General features: G+C 34.7%; 1 protein-coding gene across 1 annotated transcript; it reads right to left on the minus strand.

Moving 5' to 3' along the window:
- Positions 1-7,204: 7,204 nt before the first annotated feature.
- On the minus strand, positions 7,205-10,009 carry LOC108459862 (VAN3-binding protein). The gene is made up of 8 exons (XM_017759257.2): positions 9,356-10,009; positions 9,169-9,246; positions 8,978-9,046; positions 8,494-8,851; positions 8,127-8,294; positions 7,873-7,922; positions 7,686-7,734; positions 7,205-7,555 (listed from the first exon to the last, which is right to left on the minus strand). Exons 1-8 carry the CDS (start codon positions 9,533-9,535, stop codon positions 7,335-7,337), a joined length of 1,173 nt encoding a protein of 390 aa, XP_017614746.1. The 5' UTR covers positions 9,536-10,009; the 3' UTR covers positions 7,205-7,334.
- Positions 10,010-12,788: the final 2,779 nt, after the last annotated feature.

The raw sequence follows: 12,788 nt of genomic DNA on the forward strand, positions 1-12,788 counted from the left end.
AAAACAACCCGAGTCCTTTAAAGAACTCTGAAAGTAACTCTTAACATAGGGGCACACGCCCGTGTTGGAGGGGCAGCACGCCCGTATGACATTTCAACATGGTCGTGCTATTGGCCAGTGTAGCTCACACGGCCTAAGTAATACAGGAGCACGCCCGTGTCCTATACCCGTGTGGAATTAATTCTAAATGCAAACCTACAGGGTTTTCACATGGCCTAGAACATGCCCGTGTCTCTGGTCAGTGTCCTTCACACGACCATCGCACGCCTGTGTCCTAGCCCGTGTGCAAAAATTTGGACATTCTATTTATGAGGTCAACAATACTTAAAGGCCACATGGCCAAGGCATACGCCAGTGTGCTAGGCCGTACCCTTCACATGGCTGAGACACACGGTCGTGTCTCTGCCCGTGTGTTTACTACCATACATACTGACTTACAATTCTTACGCGCCGGGACACATAACCATATCACACGCTCATATGGTGAATCGTGTGTCACATACAGCCTAGACACATGCCCGTGTGCCTACCCATGTAGACAAAATAAGGCTATTTACTAAGCCTTTTGGTCACCCTTACTTATGTAACCTGCACAAAGATTATCCTATACTAATATAAGGGCACATCACATAGCCAAAATAACCACAATAGACAACATTTCATTTACTTATCCATGAAAATATCATCTTCTATTTATAAATAAAAATGAGTATTGAATATCATCCATGGCCTTATACAAAGTGAGTATCATATTCATCATATGAGCCAACACATTATGGCTAACTAACAAAACACTAAAAAAAGACTCGAGTCCTTATACATGCCAGAAAACAAAACAATGAAACTAGCTATACCAAGGTCTTGAGTGATAGTGTGATCGAAGCTTTTGATGTCATTAGATCCTTGATGCTAGCTTGGCAGCACTATAAGGAAAGAAAAGAAATGAGTGTAAGCCTAGGAGCTTAGTAAGTACATATATGCAAATAAAGTGTAATTATAAGAAAATCATATTCATTCAACGGTAGCTTGTCATGCTTAAAAGATATAAATCACTTAACGTCTCTATCTTACTCTTCTTTTCATTCATGTATACTTAATACACCTAGTTCTTTACTTAAGTCCTAACCATGAGTTTGGTATACATACCTTATCAAAGTATTCACCAACTAAATCTTCGGGTTACCCATTGAACTTTCGAAATACATATGGATACGCAAGGGATTTGCATCTAAATGCCATATAAGAAATCAGGGCTACCTCGTGCTATGAAATGCTCACATTTTAGCTACTCACGGGCCTTTTCATCAAGTTAGGACCCGGACCCCATAGCTATCATGTAACATATGCTCATTGAGGCACTCATGGGTCTGTATACAAAGTCAGTACCCAGACCTACGTTACTTATACCATTTATCTCATGAACTTAGACTCAACTCATGAGTTCAGTCCCCATAAATTTCATAACATGCCCCTTTGTATCCTATGCTATGTCTAAGGTTCAACGGGGTTTCATATCTAATCGAATAGCATCGCATTTGCTCACATTGTAATTTACTGGCATAACATGTAACACCCCGTACTAGAATCCGTTACCGGAGTCGAATACAAGGTGCACACAGACTTAACTTAATTGTTTTCACAGTCCATAAAAAAAAAACTTCCAGACAAGCTGGTTATTGCGTCACTGTCGTCTTAAAAATAATATCTGGAGTTTCAAAACTCGAAAATCAGTTTTGTAATTTTTCCCTGAAACTAGACTCATATTTCCATCTACATATTTTTTTCTAGAATTTTTGGTCAAGCAAATTAGTACAATTTTTTAGTTAAAGTATCCCATGCTAAAGGGGTTGACTACACTGACCTTCGTGCATTACAGCTTGAACATCTCCCTGTGCAGGGCTTCAATACTGATGCCGTTTATTTCTATAGAAACTAGACTCAAAGAGGAATCTATACATATATGGTATGACTCCTAATTATCTCTGGTTAATTTATAATGAATTTCCAAAGTCGGGACAGGGAATCCAGAAACCGTTCTGGCCCTGTTTCACGAATACCTAAATATCTCTTAGGATACAACTCATATGACCGTTTCGTTTCTTCCATATGAAAGTAGATTCGTCAAGGCTCATTTACATAATTTATTCACTATTTAATTCCATTTCTGCTATTTTTAGTGATTTTTCACATCCACACCACTGCTGCTGTCAGCATCTGTTACTAAAACAAACTATGCCTATTTCATGACTTTTCCTTGATTTAACTAATAATTCATCATGCATGTCCCAAATTATAACCATGACTTGTGTCCAAACATCACAAAACCAATTCCAACCGAACATTTACGCCATTTTCGTATGGCTAAAAATTTACATACCAAATTTCAACAAAGCATAACAGCCTATACATGCAGAAATGTACTCCTAGACCAACTACGACGAAAATACCAAAAGTTGTTAGCCGGTGTGATGACTTCGATGACGGTCCCGAATACGCAAAAAGTCGAGTCCAAGAAACCTAAAATAGGTGACAAGCAAACACCGAATGAGTATATAACTCAGTAAGTCATAAGCAATGCACTACCAACCATTAATAACATTATCGCAAGAGGAAACAAAATGGAACGAGGCTAATTACTCCATTCAAACCGAACTATACCATAGTTCCTTAGACCTTTCGATTCAATCTCATACCAAGTTACACATTCACATTCCATATATTAATCAATAGGATATCTGAAGCATTTTTATACACCATTTTGTTTTCGTTACAATCATACATCTACATGACCTTTCACTTATTCCACGATAATTCTTATGTACGTGACTTCAATTTAAATTGTCACATAGGTTCGAAACTTACCAAGCTCAACTCCAAATATAAACATAGCGCCTATTAGCCATGAACTCAAGGTACTTACCCGATCGCTGTCCGTGATCGACTCAATAATGTCACACACTCAGTGTCAATAGTGATTCAAAAGCATATAGTGAGTCCGCACACTTAGTGCTATATAATCAACTCGCACACTTAGTGCTATATGATCAAACTCGCACACTTAGTGCTGTACAAATTTTAAACCCGCACACTTAGTGCCATTCTCATGATCACAAATGTTTATACCCGCACACTTAGTGCCGAAATCAACAACTCAATACATCTCACCTCTTTTCTTTTCATTCAATACTTTCATCACCACATACATACATGTATATAAATTTATCATTCCTTTTGGCATAATTACATAGACATTATGTCTATTTAAATCAATACAAAATATATGCTTAGTGACCTACCTTGTGTGGTGTAAAATAATTCCAAGTCGGCTACTCGATGACCTTCGATTTCCCTTGTTGGACGCTCTCCTTTAGGATCTTGAGCTTAAACAAATAAATTAACTCATTCAACCGCTTTGCTACACATATTGATATTCACATTTTAATGATTTTATGACATACTGAAACGGCATGGTAAAATTTTTATCTTGCTACCTCATGCTCTTAGCTATTCGGCTCATAACCATATGCTATAGCCCTACTATCAATAATCCAATCACACATGCATATATATATATATATGGCGAATGTACAAAGCATAGACTCATCATCACCTATGCTCTTAATTTGATGGCGAATATGCATACATGTATATACACTATTAATCAATCACTAACATTGCACTTCACCTTAATAGCTAGCTTAGCAACCCTCGATTTAACACATAGTTGTTCATAACACAACTTAAGCATACTCTCCATTCCATCAATTCCAAAACTTAATGTCTTACTCAAAAATGCTAAAAAGAAAGTCCAAGAGCTATCAATCCACCATCACATGTATCATTAGCAAGCTTCATATTTAACATGCAATGACATTAACACAAAATCTACCTTGGCCGAATATCATCCCCATGATATAACAAAGTTTTGAACCATGGACTAATTAGAACTCAAGCTAGCAACTAAGAACATGCATGAATCTCATGGCACAACCTCAAACATACCTTAATCTAGACACAAGTATGGCCAAACCTCCTCCTAATCCTCTTCCAAACCAAGCAGGAAGCAAGAACCCCTTCCTTCTTCCTTAGAATTTCAGCTCAAATAAATGAAAAAAGGATAAACAACAAATTTTTTCTTCTCTTTCTTCAACTCACGGCAAAGGGGGACACTCACCATTCTCTTTTTTTTTGTTCCTTTCATTATTAAATTCCCATGCTCATTATTTTATTTTTTCTTACATACACCATTGTCCCAACATGTTTTATGACATGTTTTTACCCATAATCCCTTGTCATGGCGGCCACTAGCTATTAGGGGGAAATTTGACATGCAAGTCCCCCTTTGATTACATGCACTATTAGGTCCTTATAGATTAGCCTATCACATTTCAAAAGTGTCACACAAGTCCTAGTAACTGAATTCACATGCAATCGACTAAATCGAAGCTTGAAATTTTCACACATTCATAAATACATATTCTAGACAATAAATATTACGTTCAAACATTTCGGTGACTCGGTTTAGCGGTCCCGAAACCACTTCCTGACTAGGGTCAATTTTGGGCTGTCACATAACATGTCATTTAAACATTCATGGCAACAAATATAATTTAGATACATAACAACAATAAGCTAATTACACATGTATATTATTAAAATATACCAAATTAAGCTTCAATAACACATTATTTACATATGTACTTACCTTAATACAAAATGATGAAGACGAGCTTAATCCTCGTAATCTTTGTTCTTACCCCAATCAAGACCCGAATCACGTTTCTCTTGATTTTTAAGAGGTGTTAATGGATGATATTTTGAGCTCTCAAACCCCCTTGTTTTGAAGATGAAAATCAGTTGATGAAGAAAAAATAAAAGGATGAGGCCTCTTTTTGTTTTATTTTATTGACAACTAGTCAAAATTGGTGACCAAAACACCACCTAATTTTGACTTTCCCATCAATTTGTCCCCCTCATGGCCGGCCACCCTATTCTCTAAGGGTCTAATTGCTCTTTAAGGCCCCCAATTTAGGTTCTTTAGCTAATTGATACTATTATCTAACAAAATAGGACTTTTGCACCTTAAGCGATTTAGTCATTTTTCACAATTAGGCAAGCAATCACTAAAATTAATTCACCAAAATTTTCATGTGCTTATCTATACATGCTACATTAATATTTAAAATAATTTCCTCGACCTCGGTTTAGTGGTTCCAAAATCACTATTCTGACTAGCCCCAAAATCGGGTTGTTACAAAAGGCCTATAGAGAAATATATAATAAGAAGTCTAGACACATTGGATTAAGACATAGCTATGTCCGACAATTAATCTCCAATGGAGTGATCACTATTAATTAAGTGAGGTCAAGTGAGAACTTAACAAATCCTTTGAAAAAAAGTTTTGCTAGAAATGTAGTCAATAAGGCCTCAAAAGGGTTGGGACTCAAGCCCATTAATTAAAGTCACCCATGATGGAAACCTGACTCGACGCTTGGTATAACGTCAAGTCTTGAATTTAATGAGACAAAGTACATCATTAGTATGTGACTGGTATCACTATAAATAAATGTACCCTAAGATTAAAGTGCTTGGTACCCATAATGATAAGGGAAGGATGATAAAATGTACTCTTAATGGACCCATAACATAAATATGTTAGAGTGTTATAATCACGGGAACACTCTTAATGAGATCTACCTATGTGAGTGTGAAGTGTGATCACTTTTAAGAGCTAAAGAGGTTGGCTTTAACAACACTCATGGAAAGAGGACATAGACACATGACCATAATAGTGTCCGTGAATACTATGCATTGACTGATGTTGAAAACATTGTGTGATATGTGTTTAGTTAATCAAATGGAATAATTGGTTTAAAGCTTAGTCTACCATTCAATTTTGATTAACTATAACATGTTTTCACTAAGTGAAGGTTTAATCATAAAACACATTCACTTATGCAAATTTATTTTCAAGATTATCAAAATCTAAAATATTTTGGAAATAGGGGGAGATTGTTGGAACGTTTTCAAATATTTATAGTGTTCCAATAACTATAAATGAAATGATGTAATTAATCAAAAGATATGTCTTTTGGTTATTGATAAAGAGTAATATAACTTGATTTTTGAAAAAAATTATAACTATTCAAATAATATTACCGAAAAGTTATGTTTATTTTAGAAAAGACATTTATTGAAAGTTGTCCGTATGAAAATATATGAAATTTACTATAAATAGGAGTGGGTTTCATTTGGAAAATATAGGAAAAAGTTCTCAAAAGTTCTTTCTATCCCCCGTCCATATTTTATTATTATTAAATTATTCTATAAAGAATTAGCGCAAAAATTCTTTTTAGAAAGTAAATTTTTTTTTGTTATACCCTGCTCAGTTCTTAGTGGTTTATTTTTTCAGTACAAAATGTAAATAATCATTGGACTTCATTGTAGTTTCGAGGTTCATTTGCTTGAAATTCATTTGTAGACCGAGTATAAATAGGGGCAAATAGAACCTTAAAAATAGTGGCTTGATACACGTGTTGGAAACTTATCCTATTGCTTTGTTTTTTTGATCGAGTTATTTTTCGTGTTTCGTTTGTGTGTTGAAGATCTTCCCCACCAAAGTTCCGTATTAACAATAGTAACGGCAATTGAATATTGGGTTTTTCTTGTATTATTGGGGTGGCTACTGTTCTCCAATCTAAGCTATGGGCTATTTTTGATGGCTTGACCTTGCCTGGGACCGTCGCTTTGCTGAGATTCGTAGTAGCGAGTGATAATAAAGAAGCTGTCGAGCTGATTAACAAGACAGTTTCACCTTTTTTGCTCTGGTAAGGGAAATACATGATTTGTGTAAGCCACAATGGACTGTTAGTGTGTTCCATGTTCCACGTTAAGCAAACAAAGCGGCAAACATTGTGGATAAGATGACTTTGGGTAGTCGGCCTGAATTGCATTTATTCATGAACCCTGTACCGGAGGTCTTGCACCAGCTTGTGTGTGATGTGCATGGATCCCATAATTTCAATTCCTTCGGTGCTCTCCTTTTGCTACCAAAAAAATTTACAACCAAATTTGAATATCAAATCCAATTTCCTTGTCTCGCTACCATGACCATAGAACTAAATCAAAGAAGTATATATGAAATTAGTTTTTTTTTTTTTTTTTTGTTAAACGAGGAGAGATCTGGAGTACAGAGATCAACTGTTTCAAAATCTAACAACCAATTAAACATACTTTGTCCAACAACAGTTATTACAATGTAAATGGATATACAACACTATAACAAATATTCAAAATAGATGCATGTAATGCAGCATATAACTGAAAAACATTTTCAGTTTTTGGGGAATTGAAGTTGATATTTGGTATAAGATGTGGAAAGCATGAGCATGTGATGAATGGTTGTTGCCCATGTCTTATAACATAGATAATCATCTACCATGTCTAGCTTAATCGTCCCAAAATTTGTCGTCAACACGATTACATAACATGTATCAGTAGTCTCTTCAGCTTCGGGATCTCTATACAGCTCGGCATGCTGGTCCAGTACAATGCCTGAATTACAGAATCCGGATTTTGATCAAATTGGATGTGCTTTTCATCATTAAACCACCTTTTCGTTAAAAAAATTAACGGAGTACTACATGGAAAGAGAAGAGGAGAATCATGACAATGTGCGACTCACATTCTTTCTTGCTTTTTAACAGGCTGAGCTTTCTTAATTTAAGAATGACCTGAAAAGCATATATCATGAATGAAAAATTGATTAAGGCTTCAGTTGCTAGCTAATACTAATGAAATTATATTGCAGCATTTGATTCCGTGCATGTAACTATTGTTAATTAAATAAGACTTCTGCTTCACTGTATGACCTTTGATTCACCATCAAGTGCAATGGACACTGATCTGACCATGTATTTCCCTGTTAAGAAATAACAGTAACCCGATAAGGAAAAGTAGAATCAAAGTCCAAATAGACCATAAATTGATAACTTGAATATTAGTACGAGTGCTAGGACTCGGATCCCAAATCTTTATCTCTTACTAGTTTAATCAAGTTCAAATGTTGTACCTTGATAGTTCTTTTATATCTTTATTTAAGACAAAGACTGCCAAATTTACTAACCATCAGGTGTTTCTACACCTAACTCGGCGCCCTTTGCTAGTATTGACCTGCACTTCTCAAACTCGAACGGAAGATCATTGTTGTCCTCGATTGGAAGGATGGGGGCACCGCCACTGGATCTGTTCTTGCATTCTGTTCTTGCTTTAAGTGTACCAGCTCCTCTTAATGCTACAACAATAATTACAATAAAATTACTACACAAGAATAAGATTTAGAGGATCAGCACAGAATGGCATTGGAAACTGCGTAAGTTGGTCACAGTTTTCGATCGTCTTTGGTCTTTACTACTACTAAAAGTCTTGATCTCTATACAAAATATGGAGCCTAACATACTGAAACCCTGATGAGCTTCTACATTTATACTTACATGCATTAGCTGATGCAGTTAGTGTTAAGATATCACTTGCACTTGTACCACTCATGGCTGAACCTATAACACTGCCAAGCTGCTCCTTCTTAGCCCCCATTGCTTCTGCCACTTTGGCGCATTGTGTGGCAACCAGAGCAGCTGCCGAGGCTATAGCAGCCTCCTTGGTTGGGTTACAATCATTCCTTTTCGAGGTTTCAGCGGCAATCGCAGCCAGTGCTGCTGCTAGCCCTGCCACTGATATTGCTGCGTGCACTTCAGCTCTTTGTAGTCTCTCTTCTTCTTTCCTCTTTGCTTTCATCTCCTTCAACCATTTCTTGATTGAAATACCCTTAAAGGGGACTATCTTCCACGGTATCTAGCATCATAGATGACATTAAGTTGTAAAAACTGATTTCTTTGAATATTAATGTTTTTTTTTCTAATTCAAACAAACTTCATATGGTTTAAGATACTAGGTGAACAATATGGTATCGGCACCAACCCATTTCTTTCGAAGACAGCTGTTGTAATTCAGTTCTGGATGCATAGCTTGTTGCATCCATATCCATGACTGAACATAAAATAGAAAAAATTAATAAGTTGATTTCCAGATAAAAAGAAAAATAAAACAAGTAGCGACTTCAACAGTTAACACCAGTAATAGCATTCATGGAATAGTATGATAGATGTTACCTTCACATCATTGGATTTCCATGGTGGCAAAGAAGAGTTGAAATCAGTAGCATCAATCTTTATGCTTTTCTCCATCTTCTGCCACTTACAAGAGCTTTAGTTCAATTTCATTTGCACTGCACAATATGAACACAATATATGCAAATAGAACATCTTATATACGGTACAGTCTGCCACTGCTACTCACCGTGAATGAGATTGGGGAGTCACTTTCAAATTTCTTGGTTGGATTGTCTAAGATGAAAATCGATTGATCATGTAACTCAGGTTGTAGAGCATGAACTGCAAAGTCGCACCATGCACGCGAAAGGAAGTCCATCGTCTCTGGACATGCCTCCGAAGGCGATGGTGTGGAATTGAAATCCATGCTAGTAGGAGGTGATGAAGGAAATATATCGGGAATGGACTTGAGAGAATAATAAAAAAGGTTACCTTGATTCACATATAACTACCTTAATGTTAAGCATATATATACTAAAACAGCATCACCTTAAGGCTATGATGTGGGTTCACTAAACTTGGTTCATATCCATCCTTGTATCATTACAATTGGTGGGCTTGACCAGTTTCAATATATCAATAAACATGAAATCGACCACGCACATGATATACATGTTAAGACTTAAATTATGAGGACTAGAGTGTGAACGTCTGGATTTTTAAAAGGTTTTTCCGTGTACTTGAAAGATCTTTGGAGGTTATATAGCCAAAGCAACATACTTTTAAGACTGAAACAAATGGAGGCAGGAGGGTTAGGAAGTACAGTTTGTTTCTGTCGTCTCTTGCTGACAGAAAAGCTTCTGAAAAAGAAAAATTAGACAGATGGGATGTTACAGTTGGAAAGGTTAACTAAATATTCACAAATATGTAAACATTAGAGAGCTGGAAATAAAGGGGGACCTACAAGGAATCATGGGAGATTTTAGAGATAATCCGATTGAGATTGGGTGGGGAGTCCTCAAAAGATTCAATGAGAAAACTACACATGCTAAGCACCGTAGAGGCAATGGATGGACTAGAAGAAAATCATAAAAGAAGGAATCAAAGAGGCCCTCTTTCCTTTTTCATCTTTAAATGAAAATCATGTATTCGAGCTAAGTATGACGAAGTTCTAGATTGATGTGATGAATTAATTGGGTAGAGCTGTCTTGCAAGGGACATAAATTAGCCCCCTAACCAAACAGGTTTAGAAAAGGGAGAAAATGTGAAGCATGCAGTCGGGCCTACATTGAGAAAAAGGAAGTAGACATGTATGATGAATAATTGAAGTTAACATTGATTAAGAAAAAGTACTAGACAAAGCATCATTGAACTTAATTATTTCTTTGATTAGAATAAAGCTTGCATGTTTTACCTACAATTCTAATGATGTTGGTAAAGATTAAACTTTTTATATTAAATTGTGGCTAGGGCGTTTGTTGGGTAGCTTTTTCTTTTTTTTTTTTTATAAAAAAATAAAAAATTGTCAAGAGGGGGGGTTACCTTTACTCCATTTCATTGAAGAAAAATAGTTAATTTTGCAGATTTGCTTAAAGGCGCTCTCATTACACTCATGTGTCACGCAAATACTTTAGGAGCTATTTAATGCTTATATTTCAAATGGTCATGTATTGTAGCCAACGGAAACTGATGAGGCTGGCGCCATTGCACCTATCACTACCAATTTTTTTTTTTCATTTTTATGGGCATTTATAAATGTCAGTAAAAGAGAAGAAAAACCCCAATATTGACTTTGCTTGCAATTCTTTGAACGTTGGTTGACCTACGGAAAGGCGTGGAAAATATTTTCGGTTGATTGGCCATAAGTGAAATAAAATGTTAACTTTTGCGGATAAAAATTTTGCCCAACCTTTTAACCCTTAATATTATTGTCGAAATCATTTTTTAAAAAAAATATGGATTGATTTTAAAATAAAATATGGAGTGTCACTGATCTTTTGTCAAGGTGTGATCAGATCACCTTGAGATTAATCATTTTAACAAAATATTTTGACTCATTAAAACAATGATTTTGATCTACGAAATTTGAGGAAACAAATTCAGGAGTCGGTTACGCACGAGAAAGGGTTAGCACGCTCATAACGCCCAAATTTAGTACCTAATTGATTAATTATTATCTTAATGTTGAAAATTTGAAAAGGTTTTGGAATACGATCCTTTTTTAGAAGATGTTTGAATAATTCGAGTTGAATTTTAAGCTTCTCCTACTCCGAAGGAATAAAATATAACATCCAATACGTTAGAATACGACATTTTAAACCTTCGAAACCATGATCATCTCGTGATCTCCAAAACTCATGCATTGAAATTTTAAAAGGATATTTAGCCATTTGGTCAAACGAAAAATCAAACCCCAGCACGTTAGGGCACGATTCCTCGGATTTGCAAACACGAAATATTGCCTTGTTTTGAAAAAAATTTCAAATAAAAACGATTATTTATTCGGTTTGTTTGGAGTAAATAAAACGATCGACGTTAGACAATAGTTGGAATTCCAATCACGGTGCAATAACAAGAAACAAGAGCATAGTAACGAGCATGGACCAATAATGCATGACAATAATACTATACAAATGAGTAACAATGATATGAAAATACAATGGAACAAATTAGGATACATACAATGTCAATAGTCTCACATGGTACATTATGCAAACACTAACATTAATATTCAAAGATTGACGGATTAAAAAGACAATTTTAAAAGAAATATAAAGCAAATTAACACAAATGAAATGTAACAAGTTTAAAATGATAATAAAAAAGGTTAAAATGAATAATACGAAAAAGAAGAAATTTGAAATCATCAATATACAACAATAAATTATATGTATAAAAATTTTAAAATAAATAATACACATGACAATTTAAATAACGATATTAATCTAAAAGAAATCATATTTATAGAATAAAAATAATTTAATATGAATTATGTCTATATGTATATAAAATAATAATGTATAAGAGTATTTGAAATGGCTATCATAATAATTTAAAACAAAGAATATAAATAAAATAATTAATTCTAACATAAATAAATTATATAAATACAACAATATATAAAAAAAGAATATATAAAAATAACAATTGATATAGTATAAAATCAAAATAATTTCATAGAATATTTATTAAAACAAATTTTCCAAAGAAAATCATGAATACCCTAAAATAATTTAAAATAATTAATAATATAAAAATGAATAATGACTCCTTTGTAAAATAATTTAAAATAAATAATATAAAAACAATTTTACCAAAAAAAAACTAAAATTAGAAGGGAAAGGGCTCAATTGAAGTAAAAACAAAATCAAAAGGATAGTTTACAAACAAATAAAACTGTTAAACAACATTGACGACTAAAATACAATGCGCTCAAACAAATAGGGATTAAAAATGCAATTATCCTAAGCCCCTAAACTCAGCGTTCAACTATAGACCAAATTAAAACTATGCATAAATATCGGGAAGAAAATTAAAAAAATAAAAGAAATAGAAATGGGACCCAGTCGAATAACAGCGTGAAAGAGATGGACTAATCGTGAAAATATCCCTTCACCGCAGAAACACGCGAATCCTGAGGGCAATCAGGTAGAGTCACGAGTCAGAGGCTCAAAACGATG

Source organism: Gossypium arboreum, chromosome 4 (genome assembly GCF_025698485.1).
Source record: "Gossypium arboreum isolate Shixiya-1 chromosome 4, ASM2569848v2, whole genome shotgun sequence".
Lineage (NCBI taxonomy): Eukaryota > Viridiplantae > Streptophyta > Magnoliopsida > Malvales > Malvaceae > Gossypium > Gossypium arboreum.

Bases quoted from the DNA above. Each gene is read 5' to 3' on its own strand.
- LOC108459862 (XM_017759257.2), bottom strand. From the start codon at position 9,535: ATGGATTTCAATTCCACACCATCGCCTTCGGAGGCATGTCCAGAGACG. The intron at 8,852-8,977 runs GTTGGTGCCGAT...CTATGATGCTAG, and splicing joins GCTGTCTTCGAAAGAAATGG to ATACCGTGGAAGATAGTCCC. The intron at 7,556-7,685 runs GTGAGTCGCACA...TCTGTAATTCAG, and splicing joins GTTAAAAAGCAAGAAAGAAT to GCATTGTACTGGACCAGCAT.